This window comes from Asparagus officinalis, chromosome 6 (assembly GCF_001876935.1).
Source record: "Asparagus officinalis chromosome 6, Aspof.V1, whole genome shotgun sequence".
Taxonomy (NCBI): Eukaryota; Viridiplantae; Streptophyta; class Magnoliopsida; order Asparagales; family Asparagaceae; genus Asparagus; species Asparagus officinalis.
In genome coordinates this window covers 2,756,216-2,771,202 of record NC_033799.1, presented here as the reverse complement: position 1 = coordinate 2,771,202, position 14,987 = coordinate 2,756,216, and the positions used below count along the sequence as shown (strand labels likewise).

At 34.5% G+C, this 14,987-nt stretch overlaps 2 protein-coding genes across 3 annotated transcripts; one reads left to right on the top strand and one right to left on the bottom strand.

Annotated features, from left to right (window-relative positions):
- Nucleotides 210-11,545, top strand: LOC109844247 (starch synthase 3, chloroplastic/amyloplastic). Of its 2 annotated transcripts, XM_020413214.1 has the most exons (17): nucleotides 210-404; nucleotides 1,732-1,795; nucleotides 1,860-3,338; nucleotides 3,917-4,131; nucleotides 4,498-4,550; nucleotides 4,707-4,768; nucleotides 5,655-5,830; nucleotides 6,531-6,638; nucleotides 7,410-7,519; nucleotides 7,685-7,787; nucleotides 7,924-8,094; nucleotides 8,270-8,398; nucleotides 9,195-9,377; nucleotides 9,967-10,098; nucleotides 10,188-10,299; nucleotides 10,446-10,569; nucleotides 11,171-11,545. In XM_020413214.1, exons 1-17 carry the CDS (start codon nucleotides 321-323, stop codon nucleotides 11,298-11,300), a joined length of 3,435 nt encoding a protein of 1,144 aa, XP_020268803.1. In that variant the 5' UTR covers nucleotides 210-320; the 3' UTR covers nucleotides 11,301-11,545. The 2 variants fall into 2 exon arrangements, with proteins under 2 accessions (XP_020268803.1, XP_020268802.1); XM_020413213.1 differs by having other exon boundaries at nucleotides 4,498-4,768.
- On the bottom strand, nucleotides 12,294-14,960 carry LOC109844442 (autophagy-related protein 8C-like). Its single transcript, XM_020413476.1, is given in 6 exon segments — nucleotides 12,294-12,603; nucleotides 12,705-12,837; nucleotides 13,634-13,690; nucleotides 13,776-13,831; nucleotides 14,709-14,779; nucleotides 14,863-14,960. Coding segments are annotated over 5 exon segments (378 nt in total). The 5' UTR covers nucleotides 14,746-14,779; nucleotides 14,863-14,960; the 3' UTR covers nucleotides 12,294-12,508.

The window sequence follows — 14,987 nt, the reverse complement described above, 5'->3', positions numbered from 1 at the left end:
TTTCTCAGAAAAGGATATTATGCTTATTTCTACAATTTTATTTTTTTACACAGGGGTCATTCATAAAATAAGCAAATCATTTTCCGGGGCTAAAATCTGTTGAGAAAATATTTCTAAAATCCTAACCACCCACGTGTGCTATCAAAATGCGAGCAATTTCTTCATTCTAAAAACAAATTCAAAACAAAAATTCCCTTCATCAGACCAATTATTATTATTTTAAGTCTATATCAGTTGGATCTCACAAAAAATTTCCTCCTTTAATTCTCTCAATGCTATAAATACTTCAGTCGCTCGTTCTGCTCATCAGTAGGTAAACAATGGAGATGTCCCTGCAACCAAAGAGCTCTCTCTTTGGGACCTACCTCGGGATCAAGCCAGCCCTTACTCCTTCCTTCTCTAAAGTAAAATTCCCATCTTTTTGAGCAATTTTTATGATAAAGTTTGGCTCCATTTCTTTATAACTTTCTAATTCCTCTCTGGGTATTTTTATGATTGCGTTTCACTCTAGTTTTATCCCGTAAAGGTTTCGCCTTTGTGGAGATTTGTGGTTCTGAAGTCGCCCACTTGCTAAAAGTTGCTCCTTTTTTTGCTGATATGGAGTATAATTCTGTATATTCCTTGGTTTTTTTGGCTGCTGGGATTTCTTAATTCACTAATAACTTTCTATGCTATGAATTGTACTCAATCTTTACGTTTAATTGTAGATATTGGGTTGCCTTACCACAATTCTGTGATGGGGACAGAGCCCGGTATTGAAAAGTAATGTATTGAATAAAGGGGATCGGAAACCCATACTATTAATAGTAGTAATGTAAGGTGCACCAAGCAGTAATACAAGAGGAGAAGAGGTGGGAGAGAAAAGTATATACAACAGAATCATGGAGAGAAGATGAGGTGCAACAATGGCCTAAATAGAAGCTAAAGGTGAAACTATGCGAAAAAGCTGATCCGATTTGGTTTATTTTCTGGATCGAAGATGCTTTTTTTTTCTTCCTCATGCTGTAGGAATCAGCAAATGTAATGTATTGGCCCGAGTACTCGAGAACCTCTCTCTCTGTGTTTTGGTCACTCCATTCTCTCAGAGATCCATGGTAGTAGCAAGGAGATTGATTGTGCGTAGTAGAATTTGATGTAAATTATATTTATTTGTTTCTGCATATGTCATACTTTTATTTGAAACTTTCAGTATTACCTCCCAGAATAACTTATGTATGAGTTATTGAGTCGTGTGAGTAAAATCAAACGATTATGTTGGGTATTATTGTTGCATATCACTCTCTTATTTTGTTGGTTCTATAGTAGGTTGCATGTCCTTTGTAGTTTTAGGGGTTCTGTAGTTATCCTCTCATGTGAAAATATTAACTAGCGTGGAGTTCAACTTCGTGCTGCGGTTCTTGAGTATCCATGGTTATCTAATTTATCTCTGAATTTGCTAGGTAATTCAAAATCTATCTGTATTAACATTCTTCTGTCACCTTTTCATTTTATGATTGCATCAAGAGGGCCTAGAATTGCATTGTTTACTAGATGGTTCTATTTATTGTATCTATATTGCCTTTTTTATTTGAGTAAGATCGGTAGAAGTTCAGGATTCTAATTTGTGTCTGATAATTTACTGGGAGCAATATTCATTGATGAAACAGTGCTTTAGTTTGATGCGATTTTATTTTTTCTGATAAATTATATTCTAATTAAGTGCAGTGAATTGCATCTATTTTTTTGCTGCAGTCATTACTTGGGCTTCAGGAATTCAGAAGAAACAAAGCCACAATTTGCTTGGCATCAAGTTCAGGTAGCGACCTCCCTTTTCTCTTTTTCTTCAAATACATTCTGTCTAAAAATCACATTCACTTTAGACTCTCCAAGAAGGCGTCCGAGGAAGAGTGCAATACCTAAAATCAAACCTCCTGCTCGTAAAGGATTTGCCCCAAAACCACAGGTAGGAACGAGCAGACCCAAAAAAGATCAGAGTGATATCAAAGAAAAGATTGATTTACAATCAAGCATCTCAAGCAATTCAGTGAAGAAGGGAGTGGAGGTATTGGAGAAAGTAGAAGAAGAGGAAGATACTGACATTACCTCAGATGATGAAGCTTCTGTAGTTACTTCAGCAGATATTAGTAATGGAACGAGCAGACCCAAAAAAGAGCAGAGTGACATCGAAGAAAAGATTGATTTACAATCAAGCATCTCAAGCAATTCAGTGAAGAAGGGAGTGGAGGTATTGGAGAAAGTAGGAGAAGAGGAAGATACTGACATTACCTCAGATGATGAAGCTTCTGTAGTTACTTCAGCAGATTTTAGTAATGGTCAACCGGATAGTAGATTAAATCAAGTAAAAATTGAAGGCAGAGCTCATACAACTGAATTTGACTCGAGAACTAGTCGCATAGGGGGTTCTTCTAAGTTGAATGAAATCGACTGTGTTGAGCATCAAATCTCCAAAATGGAGATAACAAAAGGCCACACTCTTGTAACTGATAGCATAGAGGGTGACGAAGCCACAGTTGAGAGTGACATCAATATAAATGAGAATGAAGAAGAACAGATAGATGCACAAGCACAGCGGAATTCGCTAGAGCTTCTTGCCGATCAGAATTATGCAAGCGGAAAGAAAGTATTTGTTTTTCCTGAAGTGGTGAAAGCCAGTAAAAATGTAGAAATTTTCCTGAATCGGAGCTCATCGGCATTGGTCAATGAAAATGAAGTTTTGATAAATGGAGCTTTTAATGGATGGAAATGGAAATCCTTTACTGAAAAGATGCATAAAACTGATCTTAAAGGGGATTGGTGGTCATGCCAGCTATATGTTCCTAAGGAGGCATATAGAATGGATTTCGTGTTCTTTAATGGTGAGAATGTCTACGAGAACAACAACTTGAAGGATTTTTTCTTAACTGTGGAAAGTGAGTTTGACGAATCTTCTTTTGAGGATTTCTTGCTTGAAGAGAAAAGGAAGGAGCTTGAGAGGATTGCTGAAGAACGAGCTGAGAGGGAACGACTAGCTGAAGAGCTGCGCGAGAGAGAGGCAGAAAAGGCAGCAAGTGAAGCTGACCTTGCACAAGCAAAGATGGAAGTACAGAAAAAGCGGGAAGCTGTTAGCCAAGTAATGAAGTTTTCCCATGAATCGGTTGATGATTTATGGCACATAGAGGCTACTGTATTTAAAGGCGAGAACAGAGTTAGATTATACTATAACCGAAGCGCTCGTCCCCTTGAGCATGTTTCTGAGGTCTGGATTCATGGTGGTTATAATAATTGGGCTGATGGATTGACTATTGTTGAAAGGCTTCAAAGATCTGAGAAAAAAGATGGAGACTGGTGGTATGCAGAAGGTATTTGTTTGCATCCATGTGTATGTTGTAGCGTGTGTATAGTTTATGTCCAGTTTAAATATCATATGCTATTTAAGTTGTTTTACCAAATGATTTTACTCAATATTTCTCTCCTTGCTACCAAATTAATGATGACGATGGTTTGTCCACATGCACTGACCAATCTGATACACACATAACCCCAAAATAAAATCTGATACAATACATAGGAGATTTTTGAAGCAAGTTAGGTTAGGGTATATAAACGGTAAATCATGAACCTCTACCAATAGCCATTGGTAACTAGCAAAATGCCTAATTTGAAAACCTAGAAACTAGACATCTTTAGGAATTTTACCAAAGAGGTCATCTTCAATGATACGTGTGATCTTTTATTAGGGATAATATGTCCCCTTAATGACCCAAGTTATTGTTAATTTTTAGTAGCAGCAATTTTACATTTAAATAACATATGTATTTCTCAATAGATTGGCTTAACTGTTAGATATGATTTGATGAGAATCTTTAACCATTTTTTTATGTGATTGAGCACAAAGGAGATCTATTGAAATTAAATATTAACCTTCCTCATTATGCAGTTGTTATACCTGATCGAGCACTAGTCCTGGATTGGGTTTTTGCTGATGGTCCGCCACGGAGTGCAACAGTGTATGACAATAACAATTATTTGGATTACCATGCCATCGTCCCAAATGTTTTGTCTGAAGAACTTTTCTGGGTTGAAGAAGAACATAGAATCTATAGAAAGCTTCAGGAAGAGAGGAAGCAAAAACAAGAGGCTGCACAAAGAAAGGTCAGTCTGGAAAACTGTCTTTTTTCTCCATTGTCTAATGCATTCAGCTATATTCTTTCTTGTAAAGTAACGGATTATCTTGTACAATATCTCACCATCATTACCAAACCTTTTCCTGTAAATATTGGGTTTATTATTAGTTGCAAGTCCGCATTGAAAAGTCTCTAATTGAACAAATTATAACCATCAAAATACCAAATGGTCCAAGTCTATGTCAATTCCTAGCTAGCGTGCAGTTTCTTGAAAATTTCTACGATAAGTTGAATTCTTGGCGATGAACACTATAGGCCATATAGCCGATGTAAGGCAAATTCATATGGCTGTATACATTACGAAACTTTTAACTATTGCCATGCTTGTGAGCAGGCTGAGAAAACTGCACAGCTGAAGGCTGAAACAAGGGAAAGAAGCATGAAAAGGTTTTTACTCGCACAAAAGGATATAGTATATACTGATCCAATTGATGTACAAGCTGGAAAAATGGTTACAGTTTTATACAATCCCTCTAACACAGTTTTAAGTGGGAAACCTGAAGTTTGGTTCAGATGCTCATTTAACCGTTGGACTTATCGCAGTGGCCCGTTACCACCCAAGAGAATGGAACCTGCACAGAATGGCACACATCTTAAAGCAACTGGTAATATTCTTTGCCATTTCTAACTTTCGTGTTCCTGCAATGCACTTTGTGTCCTATTTCTATGTTAAAACTAGTTTGTAGAATAATGTTTTAGTTTTTCTTGTTCCCTATTTTTTTGTTCATTAAGGAGTTCTTCAAGGCAGATTATGGTAAGAACTGAACACACAAATGAAATTCTAAGGAATTTTATTTTATGCATCAATCCATTGCGAGCAAGGTTTTAAATATCGGTTATCGGGAATTTATCGGACGACCAAAATTCTTATCGGATAGCGGAAATCGGGGATATATCGGGGATAAGTAGTATTTATCGGAGTGATATACTAGATGGTGTATATATATAATATAATAACTAAAAAATGTAATCTAACCATGCTTAATGAAATATAAACATACCAAAATGTAAATCATCATGTTTAGAATCACTAACCAATTATAGAAAGCAAAACTTGCATCTTGACTGCACGATGAAACTATTCGATTGCATAGCCTTACTTATCGGCCGATAATCCCGATAAAAAAACCTTACTTATCGGCCGATAAGTACCGATAACGCCGATAACTCCCCGATAACTTGCCAAAAACGATGACCGATTAAAAATCCAAGTTATCCTATCGGAGAGCTCCCAAATCCGATAACTCGGCCGATAATATCGGTTATCGGCCGATATTTAAAACAGTGATTGCGAGATTGATTCACTATAATCAAGACAACTTCATCAATGATAGATGAAACCACAAACTTTGGCTTGTATCAAAAAGATTGTTATTTTATATTGTGTGTATTATAACCTTAAATATGAAAAGCATTTCTAAACGAGTGGTTGTATGTTATGTTTATAATGTATTTGGTTAACAGTGTAAAAAACTTTGTTGTCTTCTCCAGTTAAGGTTCCAATGGATGCTTACACGCTGGACTTTGTTTTCTCTGAGCGGGAAGATGGTGGTATCTACGACAACAAAAGCGGTATGGATTATCATATTCCCGTAGTAGGAGGAACTATCAAGGAACCTCCAATGCATGTTGTGCATATTGCTGTAGAAATGGCTCCTATTGCAAAGGTACATTTGATCTAATACTTATGGAGCATAATATGTTGGACTATGAGATTTCATGTTCTTTATCTGTTCATATCACTTTCAAGTTTCAAATGCTTTAATGGAACTAGGAAGCATCCTACTAGAATTAGTTTTGTAGGTCATAAAAAATTCAGTAAAAATAATTTTCAAACTTTGTGCATCTTTGAGTATATGATCTTTGAACAACTAAGCACCTTTTAAATGGCTGAAGGATTTTTACCAAAATAACTAAAACCTTTATATCACGACTATGGCTTCTGACTTTAGTTAAATTAAAATTAAGCTTTACAATATGCTGCATCTGAAGTTGTATTTATCATCATATATTTGTTAGACTTGTGACTTTTAGTGAACTTGCTAGTGGGATCTTTCCTTGGATCAAGCATAGGTTACCATATTCAAATTTGAAAACTTTGCATATCTCAAGTTTACGCTTATTATGAACACTTTGAAAGCAACTCTTTATTGGGAGTGTTTGATATACTCTTAATTGGTTGATGTTGTTGGTCGAATGCTCTTTAATTTATGCCTTTTCTTATGGGTGTCTGTTTTTTATCTCGAGGAAATGAACTATCTAAAACACTGGTTTTTAGACTTTTTACAGGATGTTATAATTCAAATAACTTGTCTGTAATTTAAATTAGCTTTAATTAATGACCTGTGCAATTGCCACTTACTGCAGGTGGGAGGTCTTGGTGATGTTGTTACTAGTCTTTCTCGTGCAGTCCAAGAATTAGGCCATAAAGTTGATATTATATTTCCAAAATATGATTGTATGAATCTTAGCAATGTAAGCATCTGAACCATAATTCTTCGAATTTCTTTCAATATAGTTACTTGATGTATTGCATTATCTTGTTTCATCTGCTACTGAGGTATTTTTTTACTTTGAATATGAGTTTCTGTTTGTCTATAAAGAGAAGAAAAAAGCTGATGAGGATGGAGACTAGTGGAATCATCTAAAGAAGCCTTTCCTTTTCTAAACATTGCAAAGTAGGTAGTATCAGAATTTTTATTAAGGAAAAGAAAATATTATTCTTTTTCTAATGTATATAACATACATTTATTTGGCAAAAGGCAACAATATAGAAATATTGTTCTTCTTTTGTTTATTTCTTAAACGTGGATTTAAAAGCTAGTCTCGACACTACCTTTTTGCATGCAAATTTATCTATTTTATCTCTCAATTTTATCAATTGTGTGTTATACTTAGATTTTCGAAAAGAAAAAGAGAAAAAAAAAAAAAGAAAAAAAAAAAAAGAGATTTTCACCTAGAAGGCATACAATTACTCGGAAAGATATAGTTTAAGCTGATTCTCTTTTGCTCTTACGTGCAATTATGTTTTGTCCACACAGTCTGAATATCATGTTATAAAGTTTGGCGGTGGTTTCTGACTTTGCTCAGAATGTCAGCAAATCAATTGAAGAAGAAAGTGACAGACCTATTTTTGTCTTCAAACAACAATTCAGTTTATAGAATTTTTTTCTCTATATACATCTGTACCCGTATATGTTTTATGAAGGAATGCCTCCTCAATCACCTTGGTCTCTTGCAATTTAGGTGAAGGATTTCCATTTCCGTCAAAGCTTTTTCTGGGGTGGTACAGAAATAAAAGTTTGGTTTGGGAAGGTGGAAGGCCTGTCTGTCTACTTTTTAGAACCTCAAAATGGGTACATAGTATTTTTTTGCAATGTTTATCTCTAGTATTGAATTTTCATTGTGTAGGTGCATCTGTAATTTTACTTTATGATTTACAACTTTGATAGACTCACTTGTATAAGGTATTACCTAATGAACATTTATTCTCAATGTTGGGTGTCTTTTTCTTTCTGCAGAATGTTTTGGGCAGGATGCATATATGGTAGGAATGATGGCGACAGATTTGGTTTCTTTTGTCATGCTGCTCTTGAATTTCTCTTACAAATAGGGGTTCATCCTGTAAGTGGAAACAAAATGATTGACAAATTATTTCACTACTATCGTATGGACTTTTTTTTCCCATTCATTGTGCTATTTTGTATATGCAAAAAATCTATAACCAACAATTCTTGATGCATTTATCCTTCTGAAACAGGATATTTTACACTGCCATGATTGGTCTAGTGCTCCTGTTGCATGGTTGTTCAAGGAACACTATAGGCATTATGGGATGAACAAGGCTCGCATTGTTTTCACTATTCATAACCTTGAGTTTGGAGCAGGCCATATTGCTAAAGCAATGCAACATGCTGATAAGGCTACAACGGTTAGTGCCTAATTCTTAGTCCACATTAAGGTTTTTGCTGAGTGGTTCGTAAGAGTGTATACTTGGAAGTTGGAGTATACATGCTAGTTCTATTTGGTTAGGCTCAAGAATAAATAAAGTGAATAGCTTGCATTCGTGTTTTGTTCATTTACAAGCATATTATCTTTGTTAACAGGTATCACGTACATATTCAAAGGAGGTCTCAGGAAATCCTGCAATTTCACCTCATCTTTACAAGTTTCATGGCATCTTGAACGGGATTGATCCTGATATATGGGATCCGTACAATGATAACTTTATTCCAGTATGTTCATTACCTTTAACTTATCCTGAATTTTTTTAGAAAGAGTATTGATGTCCTGAGCTGCTGGTCATGATTTTATCTTTCACATCTGAGCTTGAGTTGATTGAGATTCTAAGGGTCCAAAATAAATTTATTATGTTCTAGGCACTGAGTTATAGTGTAATTTTGAATTTAAAATTTGAGTATTTAGCATATAACTTATCATGTAATCAGAAAACCAAATTCATTTATAGCTATTCCCTTGTAAGTCCTATGATTTTCAAAATTTTATATAAAAGTACTTATTCTGAAGTGATATAGAAAATTCTAAAATAAGAAAATTTTGGAAGCACTCCTTGGTAAATAACTCAGCAAAATTTAACTAAAATAGGAGGAATAATCCAAGATGCCCACCATGCAGTTAGTAATTTTGTGTATGGTTGAGACATAAGGAGAACTGATCCCTTTACTAAGTGAACAAAATCATTCAGATCGGGGAATGAAGTGAATGCTTCTTTGAAGTTCTATATGATAACCATATTTTAACAAAATGTTGTTAGAGTGTCTACCATGTAGGATTAGACAATTGCTAACGTATCAGAAGAACTGATGTAGGACAGTATTAAGAGGGAACATCTTAAGAGAACCAAATAGCACATTCATGCTTTGTTTTAAACAAAGTGATTCTAGGAAGACTCTGCAACTAAATCATCAATGTGTAATCATAAAAGTTGACATCTTCTGCTCAACTAGTTAGGAATTTAAATATTATTTCCAGTTTACACTTTGAAGGGTGACAAGGACTCATTCTTCCCAGGTAGCTTATACATCAGAAAATGTTGTTGAAGGCAAGAAGGCAGCTAAAGAAGCCTTGCAACAAAGGCTTGGCTTGAATAAATCTGATCAACCTTTAGTAGGAATTATTACTCGCTTGACAGTTCAGAAAGGTATTCACCTTATAAAGCATGCCATTTGGAGAGCGCTTGATCGTGGTGGACAGGTAGAGACAAACTTTATTGCATAAAGACAGTCATGTTATGATAAAAATTTGCACTAATATCAGTCTAGATTACTCCATGTACCTTATTTTTTGTTGGCATTAATACTCTTATGCCATAACTCTGTTCTGCTCACGATGGAAACTGCATCATATGCTATCAATTTGAGCACAGTTCACTCCCTTCATTTTAATCACACGTTTCAAATGATATAAGAGGACTTCTAATTAATCATGCATCAAGTGGTTGCAAATATTAACGGTTTTACAACAATGCCACCATAACGGACAATGTGAATTATGAAGATCATGATGATTGAAATAGATGTGTTATGATGTGTAGATCATGATGATTGAAATAGATCATTCATTGAATAGTCTAACTCATGCACCAAGAGGTCCCTTTAGTTGGTTGTATTGCCAGAAAACCATTAAGTTCTATAGTCACTTGATGCTTGAGTGATGTATCCTCAACATACATAGTACACACTTTCTGTGTGGGCTTAACTTAGTTATCTATAAAAGTATCAAGTCACTCTCTTGTTTTATTTGCATTAAATTACCATGTTATGTGATTTTCCTTTGGCTGCAGGTTGTTTTGTTGGGTTCAGCTCCAGATCCTCGAATACAAAACGATTTTGTTAATTTAGCAAACCAGTTGCATTCTTCACATGGTGACCGAGCTCGACTTGTGTTAACTTATGATGAGCCTCTTTCGCACTTGGTGGGATTTCGTTAACCATTCTCAAAATCCCTATCTCATTGTTCTAATTTAGATTTTGGTCTTTGATCCTTGTCCATTTCTCTTGATAGATATATGCTGGCTCAGATTTTATTCTTGTTCCATCTATTTTTGAGCCATGTGGACTCACACAACTTGTAGCGATGCGATATGGAGCTATCCCTGTTGTACGTAAAACTGGAGGTTAGTGCCTTGAGATTTTTTTCTCCCTCTATATGAGAAAGTTTTACTAGATTACATCAATGAGAATTTGGCAAATTTTTGATTAAAGAATTGTCTGTAATAGCACTATGTGCATAATTTATGAGTATTCTTCTTCACCCTTGTAGGACTTTATGATACTGTATATGATGTTGATAATGATAAGGAGCGGGCTCAAGCTCAAGGTCTTGAACCAAATGGATTTAGCTTTGATGGAGCTGATACAGCGGGTGTTGATTATGCTCTCAACAGGCAAGTGACAAATTTGTTTTACTCAATTCTTTAATTTGTTTATATTGCAGAAATCATTGTCCTGTTAAGCCTTTATATATCTTTGATTCAAATGTGACATGTATAGTTTACAAGTGTATGGCATTTACATAATTTTGTCTATGCTTCATATAATATGCCCATTTACATTTTTGTTATATACTATACCATTTAGTTAAGATGGTAAATTTCAGTAAACTGATGTGACCTTTGGAGGGCTTTGCACAAAATAGCATAATTTTTTATTAGAGATAATTACCATGCAACTCTTAATTTGCAGAAAATAGGATGATCTATTGGAAAAGTTTGCTAAAAGTGTTAATGTCCTGGATAACACGTCTAATCCTCTAGTCCACCCTTACTGATAGCTTTGAGTTCACAAAGTTCATAAGAGTAATATAGAAGATACACAGAGTACAAAGGACAAAACTATCCAAAATTTATTATGTGACAACTTATCGCTAGGCGCCATCATGCATGTTAGTTTAGTGAAATTTATTGGAATTCCATGGTGATCCAATGTGGCGTTTTCTTATTTCCATGAATTTTCATTATATTTAACCCTCTATCATAAATTTTGCAGGGCGATATCTGCATGGTACGATGCCAGAGAATGGTTCAACTCGTTATGCAAGCGTGTGATGGAGCAAGATTGGTCATGGAATCGCCCTGCTCTCGATTACATGGAGCTTTATCATGCAGCACGAAAATAAACGAAAACTTTGGTTTTAGGAGGAAATTCAAGAGAATGAACAATGGTGCTCCAATCGTTTTTCCTTTTTATTTTCTCTGTAAATTCTTCAAGATTTTGTTTTTCCATTCTTTTCAATAATAATTATTGTACAGAAAAGAGTAGTATATAGTTCCATTTTATTGAGCAGCTGGTTAGTTGCGCTAGAAATAAGATGCAGAGAGTACACTTTATATATTCTAAAAATCATGAGTTTATTTTTAGCTATTGGTGTTATTGCCCTATCAACAGTACAGCATTGGTAAAATGTGGTAATCAATTTTGTTGTTTCAATTTGCTTTCGCATATTTTAGAAAGTGACACCCCCCGTAATTTTGATTCGTTCTAAATATTTGAATGGAGTAATTTTGCTGTTGTACTTTAGTATATATTTACAAGGTTAATTTGAAAGCTCATTGTCCCCAGTTTTTTTTACATAGAATTTTTTTTTAGAAACCCATAAAGCATCAAGCGTTTTCCAGAAAAATATATTGACAATTTTTATTAGAAACTTACTGCAAGCAATACCTGGTCATTATTATTGAAGAGAGTTACCGTGTGACGAGCATGTATTTTTTTGAACAATGTTGCCCTAAATTAGTTTGTATAGCTATTTCTCTCATCCCCTCATCATTACCCAATTCATAGAAGGGCAGGTTTTGCTTCTACTAATTAAAAAAATAACTGTTGCGGTTTCTCTATAATAAAAAGTTATATCATACTTTCATGCAAAAACAATGTGTATGTGATTATATTTTTGTAAACTTGTATATCTTTTAATCTACTTTCACATTTTCTCTCTTTCACGGGGAGTAGGGGAAAAAACTTTAGCTTAGTTTATGAGCATTATAAAAGAGGTTCCAAATTGGGGGAGAAATTACATTCTTAGTAGAAAACTCTCACACAAATCAACACCCGAAACAATCTGTAAAAATCTCTAGAACAATAACGGAACAGCAAGCGATAAAACAGCCAATAATAAACTTATCAATGCATATGCGCACTAAAAAGCACAAGGGTCAACAATGAGGATATGGCAAATACTCATAACTATAACATTCTTCCAGATATCCATAATCTTGAAATTCATATATAGAGAAATCGAATAGAGTATGCAAGAGGAGAGGGGGTTATACACATTATTAAGTTTTTATATACAGATATATAGAAGGATTAAATCCTTCATAACCGTTAGAAGGATCCAAATGTGTTCTCTCCACTGTAGGTCATGTAAAGAAAGCCATCTTCATCCTTGTTTTCCTCATAGATCGCAGACATCATCGCAGCTGCGACAATAATTAAGAGTTCAATATCATAAGACACAAAAGAAAACGAAAAAGAAATAACCAAAAGAGCTATGTGATGGCTGCATGCTTTTTTGACAAACCTGTTGGTGGGAGTGTGTTCTTGACGAAAATGAAGATGGCCTTCTCAGCACTGAGTTTGATCCTCTTCCGAACAACATAAACAAACTGACCAACAGTTAAATCAGCTCAAGACAGAAAAGAAAATTATTAATACTAGCTACTAGAAGATACTAGGATCCGAGGAAAAGAAGAATTATTACATCAAATTATTGAGTAAATTAGATAAGAATCAAGGCATGACTAGTTTCAGACAGCATGAAAAGGCTTGTTTTTGTGACAAAGAAAACTACAAATGCTTATAAAAGCAGATGGAATGGGACCAAAACCCTGAGAAATTTTCTTCTTCTCCGTGACTCAGTGTGAACATTTGAAAGATGAGAGATCATTCTAAACATTAAACACCACAATCCCCAAACACAGAGATTATATGCAATTCGGAATGGTGAACAGTTTCAAATTTGTCATTCTGTCAGGGTGAAATAAATCTATCAAACAACTAAACTAAGAGCATATAAGAGGAAGTGTGAAAAGTGAGATATGATGTTAATCATCACCAATGGTACAGGAATAACAGATAAGACATTTCATTTAAAAGGAGGTCACAACCATAACATATTATCTGATCATTAGATTAGTAAGCTTAAGTTGGCCAATGACCAAGCAGTAGCTAGAAGCACATGGAAGACTAAGAGATATTACAACATCATCTGTGAAAGAAGTGTAACGTGTCCTTGTTCTCATGATATCTAATTATTTTTATAAAGAAATTATTATATTTGAAGTTATAGATTGTTCACTTAGGTGACATTATAACCAAGAATTAGGAACATGTAGCTACTTTGAGAATCATAACAAAAGAAAGAGACAAACTTCTTGAAGGATTTTGAAATATATAAATAATGTGAATATAAAATTCTAGAATGCATAATAGAAAATAAAAATAAAGGACTGACTTCTTCTTGTCAATGTCTGGGATGTCACTCCTCTCAGCCTTCTCTACTATCACCTAAACACACGAAATAACAAATAGTCAGAAGAAGGTACAGTTTAAGATATTTATGATATATAACAGAAAAGATAAAGGTTCTCACGGGAATTCTATCAGGATATTTCTCCCTAATACGACCAGCTTCAGCCTGTCTCCTTTCTGAAATACAGAATGTAAAGTTTAGACTAAATGAGACACAGGTTAAGAACTGTGATATGTATGCATTACTACTTAATGTTGTAGCAAAAAAGAACATTAATCTTAGAACGGATATCAGAACCATATCGCAAATGGGAAGAATAAGAATTCATGATTTAATGTTTTAGTTTCTTACAATCAAAGAGTCCTATTCTAGTTAGGATTCTTTTTCTTTCTTCTTTTGCCAAATTATACAAAACAACCACAAACTATTAGGGGTTTTTCATAGACAAAATAACACAACTTTTCAATTAGAGGAAAATGCCATAAGGTTCCAAATCAACAAAGATATCACGTAATATCAAAAACTCTCCATAAACTAAACACCTTTTACAAACCCATCATAAAATTTCATATAAAGTCACTGGACTATAATGAACTTACTTATTCGGGAAACTACCATGGACTTTCAGATATAATAATAATTTATTCATTAAACCACCATACAATTTTCTGATAAGACATAATAGTCGCACTTTCTTTAACAAAAATAGTCCATTGTAGTTATGTGTAAATTCCACAATACTTCATGCCAGTTTTGCAAAATTTACTCTCTTTTTTCCGTAACATATACTACATAGCATGAACATTTAATTTGGATTGTTTCAACTAAAGCTTCAGTCTTCAATTACTATCGTTCCAGTGTTCAACTAAAATTTAGTTTTTCTTCAGCGTAAAATTGGGGTGAAAGTTTCAATCTTTTCCCTCTGCGCTTCTATCTGAGAGAGGCCTAATCATAATTGCTCAACAACAACAACAAAAAAAAAAAAATCAAGAAATCAAGATGGTAGTCGCGATTTTCTAAATTAAAAAAAGGGCAAAAAAAAGGGGAACAAACCGAGAGGGTGTTCGAGCTTGAACGAATTCTTCGCCATTGGATCTTCTTTCTTTCCTACCTCTCTCCTTTTTCTGCGATTGATTAATTAGCAATTAATAGACATACGATCGAACGAGAGAAACCCTAGTTTAATAGAGAGAAACCGATTGCTTACCAAATTGAATCGATCAACCCTGGAGCTATTTGGGGATCTGGGAGAGAACTAATAAATAAATATCAACTTCTTTAACGGATTCGGGTACGTAGTAAAATGAGCAAACCCGACATTTCAATAGCAAT

What these genes read in the sequence shown, in the direction of transcription:
- LOC109844247 (XM_020413213.1), top strand. Translation starts at nt 321, where the DNA reads ATGGAGATGTCCCTGCAACCAAAGAGCTCTCTCTTTGGGACCTACCTC. An exon ending in ATTGTATGAATCTTAGCAAT is followed by an intron (nt 6,639 to 7,409) that starts GTAAGCATCTGA and finishes CTTGCAATTTAG; the next exon opens with GTGAAGGATTTCCATTTCCG. An exon ending in TTTTTAGAACCTCAAAATGG is followed by an intron (nt 7,520 to 7,684) that starts GTACATAGTATT and finishes TTCTTTCTGCAG; the next exon opens with AATGTTTTGGGCAGGATGCA.